At 40.8% G+C, this 21021-nt stretch overlaps 1 protein-coding gene across 2 annotated transcripts; it reads left to right on the forward strand.

Moving 5' to 3' along the window:
- Positions 1-982: 982 nt before the first annotated feature.
- Positions 983-19172, forward strand: slc6a6 (solute carrier family 6 member 6). Of its 2 annotated transcripts, none has more exons than XM_022739249.1 (14): positions 983-1084; positions 5659-5888; positions 5978-6112; positions 7909-8143; positions 8837-8969; positions 9668-9802; positions 10772-10875; positions 11038-11162; positions 12695-12807; positions 14055-14192; positions 14627-14729; positions 16102-16202; positions 16345-16515; positions 17396-19172. In XM_022739249.1, exons 2-14 carry the CDS (start codon positions 5660-5662, stop codon positions 17549-17551), a joined length of 1878 nt encoding a protein of 625 aa, XP_022594970.1. In that variant the 5' UTR covers positions 983-1084; position 5659; the 3' UTR covers positions 17552-19172. The 2 variants fall into 2 exon arrangements, with proteins under 2 accessions (XP_022594970.1, XP_022594969.1); XM_022739248.1 differs by lacking the exon at positions 983-1084 and adding an exon at positions 3357-3593.
- The last annotated feature ends 1849 nt before the right edge of the window (positions 19173-21021 follow it).

Raw genomic sequence — 21021 nt, forward strand, 5'->3', positions numbered from 1 at the left:
ATTTCACCCTCAGGCGTCAGAAAGCAGTTGTCCTGCTGACAGAGCTTTTGTTCTCTGCAGGGTGAAACAATCACTGAAACTCAAGGGGACTTAGTGGCGACTGACACAAACTGTTGCTTCTAAGGCTAATGAGGAAATATGCAAGTAAAAGCATGCACAGCATAAAAATGAAGAACAAAACAATCTTTTCTTCCCTCTAATTTAATTTGAGTGTATTTTCCTCACAAATTGCAGAATGCTTTCCTTCATTTCTGGTTCAATATAAAAAACAACTCTCTTGGTTTGGTATTTCTCAACATTACATGCCTCACCTCCTGTTTTTGAATCAATACTATAGTTAAAGTTGATCTTGAAGGACTATTCTCCATCTTGGTACACCTAGAGAGACACTTCACCTGCAATACATGACATACAAACACGTGGCAGTGCCACCTGTTTGGCATGGCCAATGCTCCGGATTAAGATAACATTGAACTACAGTAAACCATATGCACAGGTCTTGCTGACATGTGCTCCACTGGCATAAATTCGAAATATTTTATGTTAGATGATGATGTTATAAACTATTAAGACCAACCTTTTGGTTTGCCAGATTGTGAAAGCTCACTTTGGCTTGGCATGGTTAGGCTATTAACCATTAACCATAAATCTATTAATTACAGCTTATGAACCCCTTATAAATTGTGCTTTTTCAGAAAATGGCGCCATGCTTATCTTAAACAAGCTTTACCAGTAGTATGTTAGACATCACATTGAACATACGTGCGAAATGTTTCCTGTGCTTTTGCATATCATCGTCAAACTTTGCAAGTGAACATGTAAATGCCTTGAGAACAGACTGTGAATGCTCATTGATTTTGCCGGTTATTATCAGTCAGCGCGGCTGTGAGAGAATCAGGTGAAGGGCAGACTGAGGGCGGCTGTCGCTTTAAGAAGTTGTTGCATGGAGAAGCTGGTGATTTTCCACTCAAACTGATATTAAACGCGCACCAGCTCATAGAAACAATGATCTCAGAAAAATAGATGATATTGTTTAACACAAGAGCAAGGAACAACAGGCTGCATAGTAAAACTAGGAGGACAGGTAACCCGGCATCTTCTTTACATAGCAAGTCAGTAAATGAGGTTGATAATGTTTTTATTTTAAAACTGCAAGAAAAGATGTGATAGACAAAACTGTAATATGAGCTTTTAAACTGTGTTTTTAAGGTAGTTGATATTTTTATTTTACTTTATTTTGACATGTTATTTGTCACAGTATTTTAATGTTGGACTGTATACATTGAGATTCATTTTATTCTCTGATATAAACTGATCACACTTGCTATTCTTTTTCTTGATGACATGATGCTGTGTCCTAATTGTTTCCTCGATGCTGCCGCTGTAGAGAGAGGGGAATCCTGCGTTTTAACCCCGCTTTAAAAACATCTTGAGTAAATACTCTCGGTTATAAAAAAAAACAAAACAAAATGCAGCTTTGGCCTTTGAACCCGGTTTCCTCTGTTTATAACTGATAAGACCATGTTTCTGTTTGATCATTTTTGGAGGGCTGCTGTGATGCGTTCAGGCGCGCCCGGGCTTCACAGTGACATGTGATGTTTTCGGGGGGGGGGGGGGGGGCACCAGGCTCCAGGTGCACTTTCACTGTCAACAGCACACTGAATGAATGGATGACTGAATGAGGGTCTGTCATGCACTGTAAGCCTATAGAGGTGAGTCTGCTGAAGTAGGTCTGATGAACTAATACGTTTACTAGCTTATATCTTGTGCTTGCTGGCACATACTTAACCTACTTCTTCTGTCTCCGCCCAGTACAGTGTATGATTGATTGGCATGTGTCCTTTTATAACCCCAATCTGCCCTCTCAGCAGGATAAAAGCTGCTTCACCGTTTTTAGCTGCTAGAGCTGAGAATAAAGTCCCCAAACTGGGTTTGTGAGGAACTCCCTGTAAAAAATAAGGAGTGGTTATTTATATTCACAACAATTTTACCTACTATTGATTGCGAACATGTAACCTGCCCAGTTTATGGTTTAATATTTTTGTGTGAAATGAGGTCATAATATAAAAAAAGAAGCATTTGGAAATATTAATTTATTGTTGCCTATCCATTGTTTTCTGACGAAGCATTGTTTAACAATTAACAAACTAAAGCTCATTCAAACCTTAGGACATACATTTTTTGTCTGCTAAAATAGGAGATAATACTATTGTCTTTCTAGCACTGCAATTTCCTAGATCCATGTAATATTTCTTCTCAAAACAGGTTCACATACACACATATCTGCTCCTCACATATTTGATTATCACAATGTGAGCATCGATTTTAAATCCAAGGCACAATAAAACCTAAACTTCGAAAAGGAAGACTGAATGATGTAGTTGTGGCTACAATTTGCAAAAATATAGATCCAGTCTGGCAGTATAATGTCGCCTTTACTCAACAATGACCAAACCTTTTTTCACAGGGTTTCTGTGAGTTGTCTAAGTTATAAACAAATAAACACAAGGTTTTCATTTTATTAAGGCGAACTGTTTGATTTTATTTTTTTTAGATCAGCCACATGAAACAGTATTTCTTTCTATCTCTTGCAGTGTCTGTGAGAAGTTACATAACCAAAATAATACACAGAGCATGACACGAACCAAAATATGGCATAGTGCAAAACTAAGAGGTGTGAAAGGTGTGTGTGTGTGTGTGTGTGTGTGTTTGTGTTTGTGTTTGTGTGTGCAGCTTGTCATCAGCTGACCCCCCCCCCTTTCTACAGTGTAAATCCTGCAGAGGAATTTATTGGTTTTTAATTGACTCTTAAATGCCAGACTTTAACAGGCCATTGTGAGCGCTCAGAGTAGTGAATGGTGTCTAAACAAACCATACACAAGCAGGGGAGACATATTCCCTTATTAGGCATTGTTATAAGCTGATACTGTACTGGTTTACATTTCCCAGATAACAAACCACATGTCATGAGAGAACGGAGGACAGTGATTCACAATGTCCTGCATACCAGAAATTATCACAGCATACTCTTGAATAAAAATAGTTTTCACACAAAGATGCTTGGAAGTGGCGTGGTGATGTTATGAGGGGCTTGTTATGAAACCATGCTTCATATTTTAGTGCTTAGTGGTTAAGTGTGTGTAAAAGAAAAAAGGAAGTACAACTTTCTATTCTGCCTTCAGTTCATCCATTTGTACCAGATCATAATTCAAGACCAACCCCCAGTATTGAACCAGCCCAGCCTTTCTCTTCCACTGACTTGTCCTCTGTGTCTCCAGCATGAATAAGGAGTGTGTTGTGTGCTTGTGTGACACACACACACTCATCCCCACCACTTGGCTGTGTGTATGTTTGTGGGCAGGGAGTAGTGAGAAGTGGAAATTTACAGTCTCCCACGTTGGTACCTGAGTTGTCTGTCACAGCGAGGCTACGTCCAATCTCCACTTTGGATTTAATTGTCTTTAGCCAGGGGGCGGGCCCTGCTGTCAGCTCCACTTCTTGTGACCCGTGTCGGCATAAAGGCATTCAGTACAGAGGAATGGTGACAGCTGAGAGACAGGAACGCTATACATAGTCGCAGCCATGAAGGAAATGTAAGTTTTCTGAATTGCTTTGCTGAAAATTTGAGTAGATTTTTCAGGGTTTGCATGTGTTCGGTGAAGTTTTTCTGTATACATTTGCTTAAAAATAGTCAGATCAAAAGCAGATTAGTGCTTCAGTTGATACTGTAGGACCTGTTTTGTATGTTAAAGGTTAAATAAATAGAGAAAGAGCTGCAAATAGATTTCATTGTTGTCTTTGTGATTCATATTGATAAAAAAGTAGAAAGAGTCAGTGATTCTAATTGAACATCAATGAGGATTTTAGTATAAGTGATGTGCCGAGATGTTTTTTTTTTAATTTTTATAAGGTTAAGGAATTTCTGGTGAAGTATGTCTGGGTTATATCCCAAGGACAGTTTGCCTGAAATCTTATCTGACGGGCAGGCAGCGTCCTAACACCATGCAGCCAGGTGAAAGCATACGCTGAGCAGACAAGAGTAGAAGAGGAGAAGAGAGGGGATAAAGAGAGAGAGAGAGAGAGAGAGAGAGAGAGAGAGAGAGAGAGAGAAAGAGAGAAAGAGAGAGAGAACAGCATGAGAAACAGAGTGGGCAAGAACTGATCCAGTTATGTAAGGAGGAGGTTTGAGAATGGAAAGTGGTTCAAGTTGACTTGTCATGCATAACAGGAAGAGAGAAATCCTAGAAAATGATGGGACGCAGTGTGCACACAGGGGGATGGAGGAGTTGTTGTTCAAGCGTTGATTAAGTAAGGAGACACATAGTTCCCAGTAGGAATGCGAGAGGTTTCAGAGTCTTCTTCTTCATGTAGTTGTTGGCAGAAATGCCCATTCCTGAGAGATGAACGCTGCTATTATCACTGTGATGATTGTTATTTATTCTAAGTTTTTTATTTCTCAACAGTTTTAAACTTTCTTTTCAACAAAAAACAAAACCTAGATTAATATTTTGGAGAGTTGACACTTTTCTGTATAAACTGTTCTTTTTTTTGAGTTTCTGAATTTATTTTGTGTCCCACAAGAGTTAACGGGAAGTATCTCAAGTTGCTCTGAAAGCTTCCTCTCTTAAAAAAAGAGGACACCTACAAATAATATCACAGTGTGCAATTAATTATAGCTTTCTGATTGTTCCTCTTTTGTTCTTTATTGCAAGCCAGCTGGCAGCTTAAATCACTTTCAATCTTGACATGTCTTACATAGTTATATCCTGTCGTTGGGTTTCCTCCTCCTCTTTGGCTCATGCAGGGAAATAGGATACCTCGATCTGTAATAACAAATCCTGTCTTTCTTGGAAAGACGGTTTACAGTGTAAACACTTTGTGGACTTAAGCTGTTGTATCGTCCTGTGAGCAGCCAGGGCTTTGGGATTGCAGAGGGATAGCTTCCTCTCTAAATTTGGATTACGGTGGGCTGACCTGTTGGTGATACAGTAGCACAAGAGAGAGCTAAAAGAGAAACTTTCTTTCAGGTTCAGGCGAGGTCTTAAAGGCGTGTCTTGTCTCCGAACATTCCCTTCCTTTTCCTTCAGTGACAATGTGCCCCCCACTGAGCAGAGAAATCCACCCTGAGACACAGAGTTAAGTTGGAAAACAGGACTACAAGTACAGCTAATAAAAAAAGAGCACTGATGTGAATGTGCAGACGCTGTCATCCGGTGCTTTTCTTGCAGTTTGAGTTCTGTAGCAATTTGCAGTATGAATATAAAATATATATGTTTTTACTTAAAACCAAAACATTCTGTTATCTATAGCCTGACTGAATGATTGGGGCAGATAAAGAAACACATTGGGTGTTCTCCCTGTTTACTGTATGTTGCAGAAAACTGTGTGAGACTGGTGGTTTTGATTTTGCTCCATGTCTCAGCGTAAATCTGCCCCACGCAACATATCTCCAGTCTAAATGACCTCCACGCATCAGTCGTTCAGATTAGCAAGATTAGCAACATAGTACTGTATATAATGTACTCACACAGCACGCTGTAACGCAATCAGGAGACAGCATTAGCTCCCTAATGCTCCTCTCTATCTGTGTCTTATCCCTCTCACCTCTCTCTGTCTCTCTCTCCATCAATGTGTCCTTTTCCTTTTCGCCGTCCACAGCATGGCACAGAAAGAGAAGCTCCAATGCCTGAAGGACTTTCACAAGGACACCCTGAAACCTTCACCAGGGAAGAGCCCAGGCACACGGCCCGAGGACGAGGCCGAGGGCAAGGTCCCTCAGAGGGAGAAGTGGGCTAGTAAGCTCGACTTTGTCCTGTCTGTGGCCGGAGGCTTTGTCGGATTAGGAAACGTCTGGCGGTTTCCTTACCTTTGTTATAAAAATGGTGGAGGTAGGCAGAAGAAACACAAGATACTCAACGGTCAAAACATGTTGTCGTGATTGTAGCAAGAAGAGCTGATTCCTGTGTCTGTCTTCCAGGTGCTTTCCTCATCCCTTACTTCATCTTCCTGTTTGGGGGTGGCCTGCCTGTGTTCTTCCTGGAGGTTGCACTGGGCCAGTACACCTCTGAGGGAGGGATCACCTGCTGGGCCAAGCTCTGCCCCATCTTCACTGGTGGGTCAAAACACATAGACACTGCTCATATTCACACACAGACGCAAAAAATAGAGGTTCTGCACCACTGCGTAAATCTCCCCTGACGAGATCATTTAATATTTAATGCACAGTAAAAGCCTCATTTGTCCCGACAAGGATTCTGCCCTGATTGTCTTCCTGTTTCAGTTCAGTATTCATCATTCAGACATTATGTTGTGCTGAAGCCAACAACAACAACAACAACAACAACAACAACAACAACAACAACAACAACAACCCCTCCTCACCACCTCAGTGCAATTGGACAAGTCTTACACCATTAGGCTGGTCTGTGTTGTGTAAACTACATTAAGCAGCAAAGCGAAGCAGGAGCTGAACACTGAGAGTACTTAACATGGAAAATCCTGGAGGACGAACGATATTAGTTTACTCTAATGCTACTGTGACCCAGAGGTGGAACGTATACATACATACACACATTACCATAAGCATTGATATACACGTGCAACAGCCACATGCTTGAAGGCGATCCCAAACTCAGAAACATAAAGTCATCCTTGGATTTCAGATCTGCTGTGTATAAAGGATAGATGAGTTCTTGGTTGCCATGGAAACAGACCAGCAAATAAATAAATAAATAAATAAATAAATAAAATCAAGTTGCCTAGCAATGGGTACAATCTCATGCAGCAGGTCTGCATGAGAATACCATGATCATCTTTGTTGACATGGAGCTGCAGTTTGGATCCACTTGTTTTGTTTAAGCTTACAGGATATTATAAATATTTTATGTCCTTGGTGACAGTGTTGTCAGGGTGGGGTTCTCTCACCGGCCTCTTGACTTGAGATCACCATGAGCTACTGATACTCTAAGGCATGCCAAGGGTCTCTCATTGCTGGTGCAGCCCCCACTACCTTTGAGTGGCAGCTGTAGACAAGCACTGAGGCACCGCTCCCTCAGCAGCTGCCACGACGCCCTTACTCATGTTCACGCGAGTAACGTCACATGAAAAGAGAGGAAACTGTGCGGCAAACGATCTCTAGCAGCTGCCGACGGTTCTCCGCTATTCAAGGAACGTTGAGACTGCTGTCCGTCCATCTGGCGCGGAGTCTGGCACAGCAGAGAAAGTCCACAAGTGGCCGTGGAACCGGCCAATCGCAAATCTCCTCATTGTTCCTCCCGCCTTCACATGTTTTTTATCACACAGTGGATGCATGACTTAACTCAACACACATCAGCACACTGTAGACTACACACACATACAGACACACACACACACACACCTGTCAGAGCATTGACTTGTCTATCAGTTTGCATTCGGTATGTGGGAATGAGGAGGTGGGGGTGACAGAGATGATGAGTTTAAAAATACCCTGAAGCAGTGAAGGAGAACCGGGGATTTCTGTGTCCAGGTTCGTGGCAAAGTCATCTAAAAATAGCAAACAACACTAAGGACATTACAACAGTAGATAGCAGAGTCAAGCTGGGGAAGTTGATTAAGAGTTAGTTGTAATAGCCTCCTTTTAAAGTTGCTCAGCACTGTGAAAGGTGTTGGATGTGTAAATAGGCTGCTGTATGCTAACACGTTATCATGTCCACCTAAGAGGTGATGATACTGTGTCAGTCTTGTATTGGCTGCTCGTTTTTGCTGCCCCCATCTGGTAAGAGAAAATCAGATGTTGCGGGAGTAAACCAAGGCATCATCACACATTGGTAAAATGTGTCATTTTTAAAAGACAAGAAATCATAATACTGAGTTGACTGATATCTTGAGCTGACGTTGCAACCTGCGCTCTCTCTTTCTTGTCTCCAGGTATTGGCTACGCCTCTATCGTGATCGTATCTCTACTGAACATCTACTACATTGTGATCTTGGCCTGGGGTCTCTACTACCTGTTTCAGTGCTTTCAGCCGGAGCTGCCCTGGGCAAAATGCAAGCAGCCGTGGAACACAGAGCACTGTGTGGAGGACACAGTCCGCAAGAACAAGACGCTTTGGCTGGCAGCCAATATTACCAACTTTACCTCCCCTGTCACCGAGTTCTGGGAGTGAGTATTCACTGACAGCATGCCTAATGGACACACACACACGCACACGCACACACACACACACACACACACACACACACACACACACACACACACACACACACACACACACACACACACACAAACACACACACAGACACACACACACACACACGCGCACACATGCACACATGCACGCACACATGAATACACTAAGGTAACACTGCCTCTCTATCTTGCTTGCGTAAGTGTGTTTGTACAGGCACAATTCCTGCAAAAGCCAGTTTACTTTTGTAAATGTGCTTTTGGTTCTCTGCCAGTTTATTATAAACTGTATTTGCACTGCAACTATTATATGTTACATGCAGCTCAAAGTTTGACTTTAGTTGTCAAACTGAACTGAAATACCAACTGGAAATCCCAGTGTTTTTCATGCTCATTTGTTTTGTTGCGTGTTTGAATTTGATGACAATTCATCAAATAAATGTTCTCAGCATGTTACTGTAGTGTATTCAGACTAGCAGCAGAACAGCAATGAAAGGCCAAATCATGTGCCTGTTTGATTTACACTTTTATGGCCTTCTTAATTAGTGTCTTGTTGTCATGGTCTCCCATGAGCTGCTTCCTTGGGTGTGTTTGAAAATCTGCAAGATAACTTCTACTGTTTCAAGTCCCACAAACTGCCATTAACCTTTGCCTCCGTATCCTCTGCAGACGCAATGTCTTGAGCATCTCCTCTGGGATCGAGGACATAGGGCCCCTGAAGTGGGACCTGGCCCTGTGTCTCCTAGCAGTGTGGGTTATCTGCTTCTTCTGCATCTGGAAAGGAGTCAAGTCCACTGGGAAAGTGAGTGCTGAGGCGTATACACATCCTGTAGTTATTGTGTTGCCTGGATGCTGTTTAGCCTTTACTCTTTACCCCGACATGTTGGTGACAAAACACTGTTGCTGAGAGAAAACCCTCAGGCTTGGAAACAAGGTTGATTTAGTTGATTTAGAGACACAAGCCTCTGTGCTGTCCCAAAAGCTACTTCTTGGCCAGACTTTCTGTCGGCTGTTAAGAGTTGATTGCCACTCCTTAGCTCCCTCTCTCTCGCTGTTTCTGTTAGAGGGACTGAAACTGGGCCTGAGCCAGCAGGAGGAACTGTGTGAGGAAAATTATTAACCCTATTAAGAACTATTTGTGGGATTAGTTCTATATTTAACACAGGGTCCATTGCTGTGAAAAGTGTGCTTTAAAAGGATCACCCATAATGTTTAACCAGATAACAGTTGAGAAAATGAAGCCTTTATTCGGTGACTGCTTCGTGCTTTATCAGGCGTGCGCGTCTCAAACCCCCATCATGACTTCAGTCTGCTTCGCTGTTCACAGATCAGGGCATAACAAGAACAATGTTTCTTTTGTTCAGCAGTTGGAAAATATGAGTAAGACATGAGAGCTTAAAAGAAAAGTAGTGTTTATTCCATTATATTTCAAGGTTGATGAGTCATAAGTCTATAACTGTTGTTTAGTATTTTGGCTAATAATTCCTTTGTCCTGTCTAGGTGGTGTACATAACAGCCACTTTCCCCTTTGTGATGCTGATTGTGCTGCTGGTTCGTGGCGTGACCCTGCCTGGGGCATCTGAAGGGATCAAATTTTACCTTTACCCCGATCTGACCCGCCTACAGGATCCAGAGGTACGATCGAAAACTCTTCTGCTGATTTCACTGTTACAGCCCCCTGCTCGCACGTCTTTGAGATGATCACATCAGTTTGACATTTTGGAATAATACACGTATTTGCTTTCTTGCTGAGAGTTTGATGAGAAGATCGATACAACTCTCATCTTAAATATAAAGCTGCAGTCTGCAGCCAGTTAGCTTAGCTTTGCAGAAAGACTGGAAATAGCTAGCTTTGCTCTGTCTAAAAGCAGCAATAAAATCCACTTACCATCTCCATGTTGTACCTCACGGACAAGAGAGCGATAACGGTCTTGAACTGAACTGATTAGATTTTGGTGGTCAAAGGTCTGGTCACTGTGACCCCAGAAAACATGTTTTTGGTATTTCATTTGCTAATTATGATAAAATACACTACTATATGAATCTGGACAGACTGCTACTTGACTAGTTGAATGAGGGATATAACCACAAGGCAGTAATTCCTTTCTTTTCTCATGAGTGATTGAATTATCACTCATGATTAAATCATCACCCACCTCTGCAACTCCCTTCAACTCTGTGGAGCTTTGTAGCATCTTTCATCTCATTGCTTTGGTTTTATGGCCCTCAACTTTACAGCTTCGGTCCACTTTCACTGCTCTCACTGTAAATTTTGGGCCTACATTCATGTGGTGTGCAGAAACATGACTCCATATTGAATTAATGCTGATGTTGCTCCATATTTGCTGGAAATCCAACTTAAAATGAGATGACATTTTAATGTTGTGCTCACAGCTAGTTTATGCTTCTGCCAAGTGGCCAAAAAAAATGAGTTAATCAAATTTTTGCCTTCTCAGTGTGAGCAGATCACTTGTACCTCTGATTAGCTGACAGTCAGGAGTTGATGATAGAATTTAAAATTTCAACACATTTCATAACAGGTTGACGTCATCTAATCTGGAAATCACTGTGAAAATGAGTGCACCTCTTCCTCTGTCTCCTCAGGTGTGGATCGATGCAGGAACCCAGATTTTCTTCTCCTATGCCATTTGCCTGGGAGCCATGACATCACTGGGGAGCTACAACAAATACAAATACAACTGCTACAGGTGAGTTGTGTCCGCTGGGGGGGAGTGGGACTGTGGTAGTGACAGCAACTCGTGTCAGAGACGGTTGCGTGAAGAAAAAAAAAAAAAAAAAAAAAAAAAAAAATGGGAACTTCGGTTCCACCTGTGTTCATTAACAACCTCCATGACATATGTGTGACATAGGGACTGTTTGCTGCTGGGAGGCCTCAACAGCGGTACCAGTTTTGTGTCTGGCTTCGCAATATTTTCCGTCCTGGGCTTCATGGCACAAGAACAAGGGGTGGACATTGCCGATGTGGCAGAGTCAGGTACGAGGGTCCAAGGTGATGGCAGCAGTGATGGTGGGCGCTGTTGCCAAAAAAAAAAAAAAAAAAAGAAAAAAAAGCCAATTGGAAACTCAACAGCAAAATTGAAATGATGGAAAAAAAATTCAGGATTTGTTTAAGTCTCGGAAACGATGATGCTGAAATGTAGAGGTATCGGCAATTGCACGCTCCTTGAATAAAAGCCTCAAAGAAACAGAATTGTTACTTCAGTGTGAAATACAGTATGTTCCACCTTTTTGAGGACAGATTACATCGCATTGGTGATGTAATCTGAGGTGCTGTGTGTCTTAACTACACAATGAACTGCGGTGGTACAGAGCTCCTGTACTGGGCCATCATCATTATTACAAGTGCTCAATGGCACCTGGTGTCCTCATGTGCCGCATTCAACCTGCTCATGCAGTTTAGTAGCTTTACATCTTTTTGACCAGGAGACATTGCTAAGAAGATTGGCACCCTTCTGTATGTGCACTGGCACCTTGAAGTGATATTTCTACACTGCACTGTAAAGTCCAGTTCTGTTAACAAGCTGTGGATCTCCTGAGCGAGGTGGACGCCACCGGTTCTGTTTCTGCCTTCCTTTATACTCTATGTGGACTTTGGAGGAGATGCGTCTTCTTTCAGCATGCTCGCTCTTTCAGTTCAAATTAAGCTCTTGCTATCTTTAAGACTGCCACCGTGTGAAACCAGTCTACGATTGTATGACAATGACAGTAATTCTGTGATGGACATAGACACACATTGAGTATACATACATATTCCATCATATATGAAAACACTCAGTCAAAATTCATAAATTCAAACTTTTTTTTTTTTTACTTTTTTTTCTTTTACAGCTGTTCAATTGAGGCTGAGGCTGTTGTTTATATGATTGCTGACTTTGTGTCTCATGCTCTCATTGTATCCTGTGGAACTGGTTCCGCTGCTTTATTTAGATTAGATTATTTTAGATTAGATCCCACTTTATTGCTAATCGACACAGTTAGTAACAGTACAACAAGCTACAGTTTAGCATTTTACAAGACAGTGCAGACAGTACCAAAAGTGCATTTAAAGATCTAATGTACAGAATGAATAATAGACTAGCTATAATACTATAGCTATAATACTGTATGTGCAGTATGAACAGAACCTCATAGATAGAGTTGTCTGTTTGTGTTGTAGACAATATAAACTGAGGGCAGGTATGTCATATGCACAGTTGAATATAGTTATTGATATTTGTCCTGCAAGTAAACACACACAAAGGACACCTGTAGCATGAGAAAACCCACTAACCGAAGACTCTACAATCAGTCCAGTTAAATTTATCACGTCTTTTAACTGTCGGATGAAGTAGATCATATTTCCTGTAAATTATTGGCAGTGTGAGACCCTCCTCAGCCTCTCTAGCTCAGTCTTCACATTTTTTTTTCCCGATCCGCTTACAGTATGTCGTCCAAGCTGAAATCAGATAGAAATGTTAATTCTGTGCTCTGCCCCTTGTCCCCATCCCCACTCTGTTCTCCTTCCAGGTCCCGGCTTGGCCTTCATCGCCTACCCTAAAGCTGTGTCCATGATGCCGCTGCCAACACTCTGGGCCATCCTCTTCTTTATCATGCTGCTGCTCCTGGGCCTCGACAGCCAGGTCAGTGTTCCCACAGTGACTCTGCTGTCAAGCTATGTACAGAATAGCCGTTTGGTGTAGAGCCCATTAATTTCACACTGACACCCCCCTGGTCCCCCGGGTTAGTTGGCTTCTGCCACCCCCAATGTGTAAAACACATTTAGTGTCTTCTCCAATCCATATCTCATGTCTCCAAGGTATCAGATAACTGACAGACAAGTAATGCAGCCTGTTCCCACAAAGGGATTTTACCACCACTCTTGACTGCACTGTGTGGGGGATTATAGCCCATTTAATGCTCTGTAATGCCACAAATTAAGGTTTTAGAAGTTGATAGACATTTGCCAAACATCTATTTAGAAGAAGTCATTATAATAGCTTGCAGGCTATTATGTAGCTGTGATAGGAGGCAGAGCTTTGATTAAGACAAGATAATCTATGTAGACAAAACAGAAGTGTACACTGTAGGGGTTCTCCAGCTATATCACATTTCCTGCCTCCAAGTGTAATTCTACTCTTGTGCTAACTCAGTCCTGCACATGGCCGGGAATTCGTCTCAGCGAGCTGCGAGATCTGGCCAATACACTAAATTTGAGCACATGTAAATAGTGTGGCTATTTGGAAATGTTGCCAGTGACGGCATGTGTCTGTGTGTGTGTGTGTGTGTGTGTGTGTGTGTGTGTGTGTGTGTGTGTGTGTGTGTGTGTTTGTGTGTGGGTGGGTGTGTGTGGGTGCATTTTATGACCATAGATTTCATGCAGATTTGTAGTCCTGAATGCTATATATTGTTAACATCGCTCACACACACATGCCACTGTTATGTAAGGGGTTTTTGTTCAGTCTTCATACAACAATGGAGACAAATGCCCTCGGTGCCTAAAGACACTGTAATTTGATAAATGGGAACAATTTTATAATTTATAATTAACAATGATTTTTTATAGTCAATTTGTTATGGCATTATGCAGCTTATGAGACGACACAATGAGGAGTCACAAGGGAGCAAGAGAGAGACACAGACAGGGAGACGGAGACGGTGATTTCACTGTCGTTTTGTTTCTGTTGTGTCTTGGTAGCAACAAACCAGTGTTGCATAGAAGCCTTGTTTAAATTCTCATTACTGCCCAACAAAGACAGCTCTCATTCTCTAATCACTGGTTTGCAGATGGGGAAAAAAAAGAGCAGCATGCACACAGGAAGAGCCCTGATTGTTTTTTTTTTGTTTTTTTTTGTTCCTCAGAACTTAATAGCTGTTTTTGTCCCCACAGTTTGTTGAAGTGGAAGGACAGATCACTTCTATAGTGGATCTGTATCCATCTCTCCTCAGGAAGGGTTACCGGCGAGAGATCTTTATAGCTGTGATGTGTTTCATGAGCTATCTCCTGGGACTCGCCATGGTAACGAAAGTAAGTTCACCAACAGTCTCATTCATCGAGCCCTCTGCACTCTCACTTCTGCCGCTCATCCTGTTTAGAAAAGGAAAAGAGACTCTGTGCATTCGGATCAACAGCAGAGATAACGCCACAGACTTTCCACTTGCCTGTCAGCTGCTGCATTGTTACAACCAAATATGGCTTCCTACCACATTCACCACTCACATCCTGTGTGTCTGAATGGAACAAGCTGGAATGCTGTTTTCCGTTTAGCAGTTAACTGTTCTTCAATGACGTCTCAGCACCTGTTGAACTCTGCCTCTATTGGTAGAGTGCCAGCATTCTTCTGTACCCCTTTCAACACCCCCACTCTGCTTTAATGCCCCTTCTATCTCTATGACTCTCTTTCTTTCCACACACACACCAGAGAGATAATTAATGCAGTTTTCTGTCTTTTCTTTTTCCAGGGTGGCATGTATGTGTTTCAACTCTTTGACTACTATGCAGCCAGTGGTGTGTGCCTTTTGTGGGTTGCATTCTTTGAATGCATTGCTGTAGCCTGGGTTTATGGTAAGTGGAAACAACTCTGGTTGATAGGTTTCTGTAGTGTGTGTTGTTTTTCAAAGTAATGATCCTGAAGAGTTGAGGGAAAAAAAGGCACAAATGATCTCTATGGTGGTAAACAAAGGTGTCCTTGTGGTCCTTTCCACATCAGTACTAAATAAGTTTAACTGCATGCAGGGGTGTGGTGAGGGGGAGTAGGGTGGTTTACTAGATTGTTGTTGGCTAGGCCTGGATCCCTCCCACCAGATTACACCCCATCATTATTAATGAAGGAAGAATATTTATTTCTAAAGAGAAAAACCTAATAGGAATTAAGTCAACCGTGCATTTTCCAGTAATAAACTACTTAACTTAAAATGTTACTGTTTGTGTGCAGCCATCTGATTCTTTGAATTACTATTAATCAGTCATCTGACATCATTCAGCAACCACTTTATCCATTATACACACAGACAGGCCCTGCTATTAAAAATAATGTCCGCTGATTGCCTGTGATGATGCCTCCGTAGTTGAATCACGCAGAACGGTAGCACCTCTTCACAGTGACCTTTGCACGCTCTGTGTCCTAATCAATGTGGTTCCCAACTTGGGAACTAACAATGTTAGAACAGTTTTGGATATTTTACATGACAGATTCATGTATTTTGGTTGGTCTCTATGCTCTTCTCACTGGTTTGAAGTGTGATTATATCAGTTGTAGATGTATTTGCATTTGTTTCCAGGCTACTGCCAATCAACTGCTCAAACCACACGCACACATTGTCCTAATGAATAGAGTTTGTAGAGTTTTTTTAGTGTTAAACCGATGATAAATAATAACCCAGACATTTTTTTAATAGTCTTTTACTTTAAATGTTGATTGTATTATGTGTAATGTTAGTTAAAAAGAAAAGATTAACCAAAAGAAGGTATAGTCCTTGACCTGACCTGATGTTAAAAGAAACTAAAACTGAATAAAACTATAAATTGATAACATGTACAAAGGTGCATAATAACGACATCAGGCACACGTGAAGCACTGAAAACTCTACCCATTAAACAATGCAATAAAACCAAGAGTTCGCTACAATCAACACAGGAACCATGAATATTGACCTAGTGAGCTAGTTTTAACTGACAAAGCAGAGACTGTATGTAGTATAAACCATATGATAAGTGGCCCAGTGGAAATATGTGCTGCAGTTTATGGCAGACAACAGCAATAAAGGGCCTGTAAACCTACTAATTTCCTATGTTAGATATGAAGGTCACTCTACAACAGCAAACAATAACACATGTACCAAAGAGACTGATGATAACTTATCCTACAATAAATATTCTACCGACTAACAAATATGGAAGCACAAATGTAATTCTTTGCTGTCTTTGTGTTGGGTAGGAGTTGATAATTTCTACGATGGAGTTGAAGACATGATTGGCTACAGACCAAACGCATGGATGAAATGGAGCTGGACCATAATCACTCCTGTCCTCTGCATGGTGAGAGCTCAGTCAGTTTATTGTGTCGGAGGGTTTGGAGATACTGTTGTTGATGACGTGACATGAATGTTGATAGTTGAACTTTCAAGGTCACAGGGAGGCGTACAACTTGTACTAAAAGCAACATGTGTTTGTTTCCTAGGGCTGCTTTGTCTTCTCTCTGGTGAAGTACAAGCCCTTGACCTATAACAAGGTGTATGAGTACCCTGACTGGGCCATCGGTCTGGGTTGGTGTTTGGCCTTGGCCTCCATGATCTGCATCCCAATGGTGATGGTCATCAAGATCTTACAGTCTGAGGGACCCCTGATCGAGGTGAGCTGACACAACCCTCAGTGCCTTTAAAGAAATAGTTTGGCATTTTGGGAAAGACATCTCTTTGTTTTCTTGCCAAGAGTTAGATAAGATGAGCAATACCACCCTCTTGTCTAATATAAGCAAGAGCCTGGAGATGGTTACCTTAGTTTAGCATAAAGACTGGAAACAGGGAGAAACAGCTAGCCTAGCTGTAGAAGAAATCACCTACCATAACCTCTAAAACTCACTAAGAGGACACAGTTCAGTGCCGTATTGCAATTATTAGACCATAAATGTAATCTTGCTTGCACTTGGTTGGTTGGCACAAAACATGCTAGCACATTAAATTGCTACCCCCATGGGTCACATCGCCTTGTTATTAGCATGGGGTTGCCAGGACCCCAGGCTAGCTAATTGTGCTTCCTCCATTTTTGATGCTTCATAGCATAGAGACATGTGTGTGGTGTTAACTTCCTCCTAAAGAAATAAGTTACCCTAGCAACTGTTTCCTCCTGTGTCCGGTCTTTATGCTAAGATAAGCTAACCTGCTGTTGTCTACAGACATAAGAGCGGTATCAATTTTCTCATCTAACTCTTGACAAGAAAGCTGCATATTCTCTAAAATGTTCAACTATTTTTAATGCACTAAATCTGAGTGACATGTTTTAATATGTGGTACCAGTCAAAAATTTGGACACACTTTCATATTCACTTGGATTCACTTGAATGGGAAAGTTAGTTAGTTATTATTGTGGCTTTAATTATGTAACATAAAACAGATGTGCTACATGTTGAATTATGATGTCTGCCATTTTAAATTTGATAACTGTCACTTTGAACCCTAAACTGCCTCAGTTATTGATGATCATTAGTCTAATCTCTCATCTCCTTCCCTCAGAGGATCAAAGCAGTGGCAGCCCCGGCGAAGTCAGGAGTGAGCTCTCGCCCGAAAGAGTACAACTTGAAGGGCAGTGAGCTGACACAGCCCCTGGACCCAAACGGGAACAATGGCTTGATCAAGCCCACCCACACCATTGTAGAAACAATGATGTGAGCGCTCTCTGTGAGAGGAATAAGATTGATGTGCTTTCTGTGTTATTATCATATTTGCTAACTTTGATAATGGTAGGTTTACATTGTCCAATATATACACGTTAGAGATACTCTGGTTTGATTTCTATGAAGAGAGTTATATATTATTGTTGTAATTTTTTTTCTCTTGTAATTTTTTTTTTTTTTTTTACTATATCAATATTGTTGATGTTACAATTGTTGTTGCTGTAGTTGGCACTGATCTGAATTTAGGCAGTATTTTGAGATAGAACATGTTCAATGTTTACTACCTTTCTGTTGATTCCTGGAGGGATGGGGAATTTGCTTTTTTTTTGTTTTTGGTGTAATAGAAGAAAAGATGAAATTATCACTTCTCATAACATCTAAACACAATTAACCATGCAAAAGGTAGAAAAACATCTTAACACCCTCACATGATTGTGGCAGTTGCATTGCCCAAGATAACCTCTAATCTATTGCTGTTGTTGTTTATCCCGCAGTGAAAATGAATGTACCTCCGCTAGCAGCGGAAGCGAGCCACCCACATCTCTCAGAGTACATATCTATAACATGGTCAGTGGCGAAATGTATTTTATAGAGTTAATTTAGCCTGACACCCTTTAAGTTACAAGTTCAACAAGGCCTTGGCCAAATACGGTGAGAAATGCATTCATAAGAAGATACATCCTAAAAAAACAACTGAGATAAAAACAATGAAGAAGAATAAACAGTTAAGAAAGAAGAAAGAAAGAGAAATGGGAAGTGGCATTTTTAGAGTATTTGTACACTGCCTGTGTGACTACCATAGTCAGTCCCAGTGCATTTATTGAAACCTCTCTTTGCACTTTATATGTCGTTTCACCTTTATTTTAGTATTTGTTTTTATTGTTGCAGGGTATTGCAGTTACATTTGCAACATATTTCAGGAGGAAATATTTTTAGCTTCTAACTTTTTGATATTGTAAACTTTGATATACAGTATCTAGTTGTCTCCATGCTAAGACAGTGAAGAGTAGAAATCTGATGTCAAATATTCTGATTCAAAATTAGTAGTAGGACCTGTGAGAACATCACTAAAAGTAAAAACATTTTTTTCTAAACAATCCTGACAGCTCTCTCCATTGTGCTCATTTCAGTAGCAGAACTACCACTGGATTCTAGTTTCTAATGTTCACTTTAGACATTTGTATGTAGAGTTTGAATTGTTTGTAAATCACATATGCCTTTTTGTAACAATTTTATACTGTACATCATATGAACATCATCACTGATTAATTGTTTTACTGAAAACTCAGCAATTTCTTTTCTAAATCTTGATTACATTGTGAGCCTGGATTACATTTTTCAGTGTGCAATATTCATTGAAGCAATGGCATTCTCTGCTCATTCAAAAAGCATCAACAAATTCAAACAACTCGTACAGTTAAATGCAAAGTCAGAAGGAATCATTATCCTGAAGCATGTGCAGGAGTCACCACAGTACTGTGCTGCTTTGTCCATAAAAATCATGTGCTACTTGGAAATTCAAGTGTACCAAAGTATTTTTGTCTCACAGTTGTCCCCATTGAGATGCACATTGCATCATTCTATAGAGATTACAAATAAACATCTTTTTCTTTGGATTTATTTGTGTCTGTAATTCTTTTCCTCTCAAAATATCTCTGAGGTATTTATACATAATTATACCTGCACAGTGAGGCAGTAATGCAATCCAATACTATTGTTCTGCCACAAATTCAACTTTCAGGATGCCTGTAATGATCCATTTTGTTGAGACTGTCATAGAGGTTTTCACTAATCTTCATATTTTAGCAGTGAGGTCATAGTTAGTGATGGTGTTGTATTGGACAACCCTTTTTGATATTAGCAACTGTGTGTCAGACACCATTAATTTTTGAATAAGGTGGGAAAGTACCCAAAATGTGCAGACAATGGTGTCTTGGTGCGACAGTCAGGTCAAAAGAGTGTAACGATAGTCGTGTACTCAGAATTAGGCCCACAATAGGAAGAGAGAATACGGATATAAAAATGTATGTACAACTGTGACAGTTCAGTTTCCTCTCTGGGGACCAGAACCGTTTTATTGGTCTTTCTGACTCACAGTAAAACCTATTTCACATTGAACTCAGAAGACTGGGTTTATTTGAGTCTACAAATCATACGGTTGAGGATCTGAACCCATCTGGCACTGGTGACGATTTCTCTGCCACAACATTCCCGTCTGAGTTTTGAGAGATTTTCCCAAAGCCCCTTCCATTATCTGACAGTGTCCCTGTACTTTTGGTGGCATATCTAACTGCTTCTACTTCCACCCTTCATCAATATTGTCTGTTTTGAGTAAGCACCACTTGTACAAATCACAATACATCTTGATTCCGCTCTTGAAATAGCTATCTATATTTATTCAAACATCCTCAATTCAAGGCCACCAATGCAATCCCCACTCCCACCTCTCAGCTCATTGACACTTGTCCTAAATTTTTCAGGGTGTCCGTCCCACCATCAATCTAACGCCCCCTCAGCAGCTGGGAACTGCATTGACATCTCACTTACAAAGATGTAACTGGCTTATTTGGGCATGTCTCTGGTGTCCCACTGTCCTTCCCAAGTCCTTGAAATTTATGTCATCTGCTTAATCAACGCAAGTGAAGGAGGATATAAAGGTTCCATATGCCTCATGGAAATGGGATAGCACTGTGTGAAATCACGTTACCTTGGCTTGGAGATGCAGTTCTGTGAAGCAACAAGTGAGAGGCTCATATTTCACATCAAGTTTAATAAAACAAAGTGTTTGATGCAGACTTGCTGAACATAGTTTTTTTTTAAACCAAATACAGTGAAACCAATCATCAAACAGTTTATAGCTCCCAGAAAATTAGCTGAATTTAAAATAAATGTGTGTTAATATTGGATTTTAGTTTGATGTAAATGCCAACAGTTTGTTGACATGTTTGTAGTTAATTTCTTCAAGTTATTGTCAGTGTCAGAAATTTCCAATACAATGAGTCAGAATTCAAAGGCTGATATGAATATCGACTGCTTGAAATTAAGGTTTAAACGATGGCATTTAGTAGCATTCACCATCTTAGTTTAGCATGTTAGCATGCTAACATTGGCACTAAATATGGTGTACAGTTGATCGGAAACTCAAAGTATTTAGTCATAAACCAAATTTTTGGACAGATTCCAATGTTCATCCGATACTAGATGAAAAGTCAGGTGATCAATACATCACCATGTCATTACAACGTCTGAACCAAATTTCACAGCAATCCATGTAATATCTGTCGAGACTTCTCTCTCAAAACCAAACTGTCAATGTCATGGTGACACTATAGAAAAGTTAGTGGATCAATTCATCAGTAAGATGAAGATAAAGAATGTCTAAAGAAAATTTCATGGCACTCCATCATTGCATTACACCCAAGTGTTGACACACTCAGGGTCAGTGTGAGTAATCTCTGTGGGGAG

Source organism: Seriola dumerili, unplaced genomic scaffold, assembly GCF_002260705.1.
Source record: "Seriola dumerili isolate Sdu_G_001 unplaced genomic scaffold, Sdu_1.0 BDQW01000043.1, whole genome shotgun sequence".
In the NCBI taxonomy this organism is placed as follows: domain Eukaryota; kingdom Metazoa; phylum Chordata; class Actinopteri; order Carangiformes; family Carangidae; genus Seriola; species Seriola dumerili.

What these genes read in the sequence shown, in the direction of transcription:
- slc6a6 (XM_022739248.1), top strand. An exon ending in TTGTTATAAAAATGGTGGAG is followed by an intron (nt 5,889 to 5,977) that starts GTAGGCAGAAGA and finishes TCTGTCTTCCAG; the next exon opens with GTGCTTTCCTCATCCCTTAC. An exon ending in GACTCGCCATGGTAACGAAA is followed by an intron (nt 14,193 to 14,626) that starts GTAAGTTCACCA and finishes TTCTTTTTCCAG; the next exon opens with GGTGGCATGTATGTGTTTCA.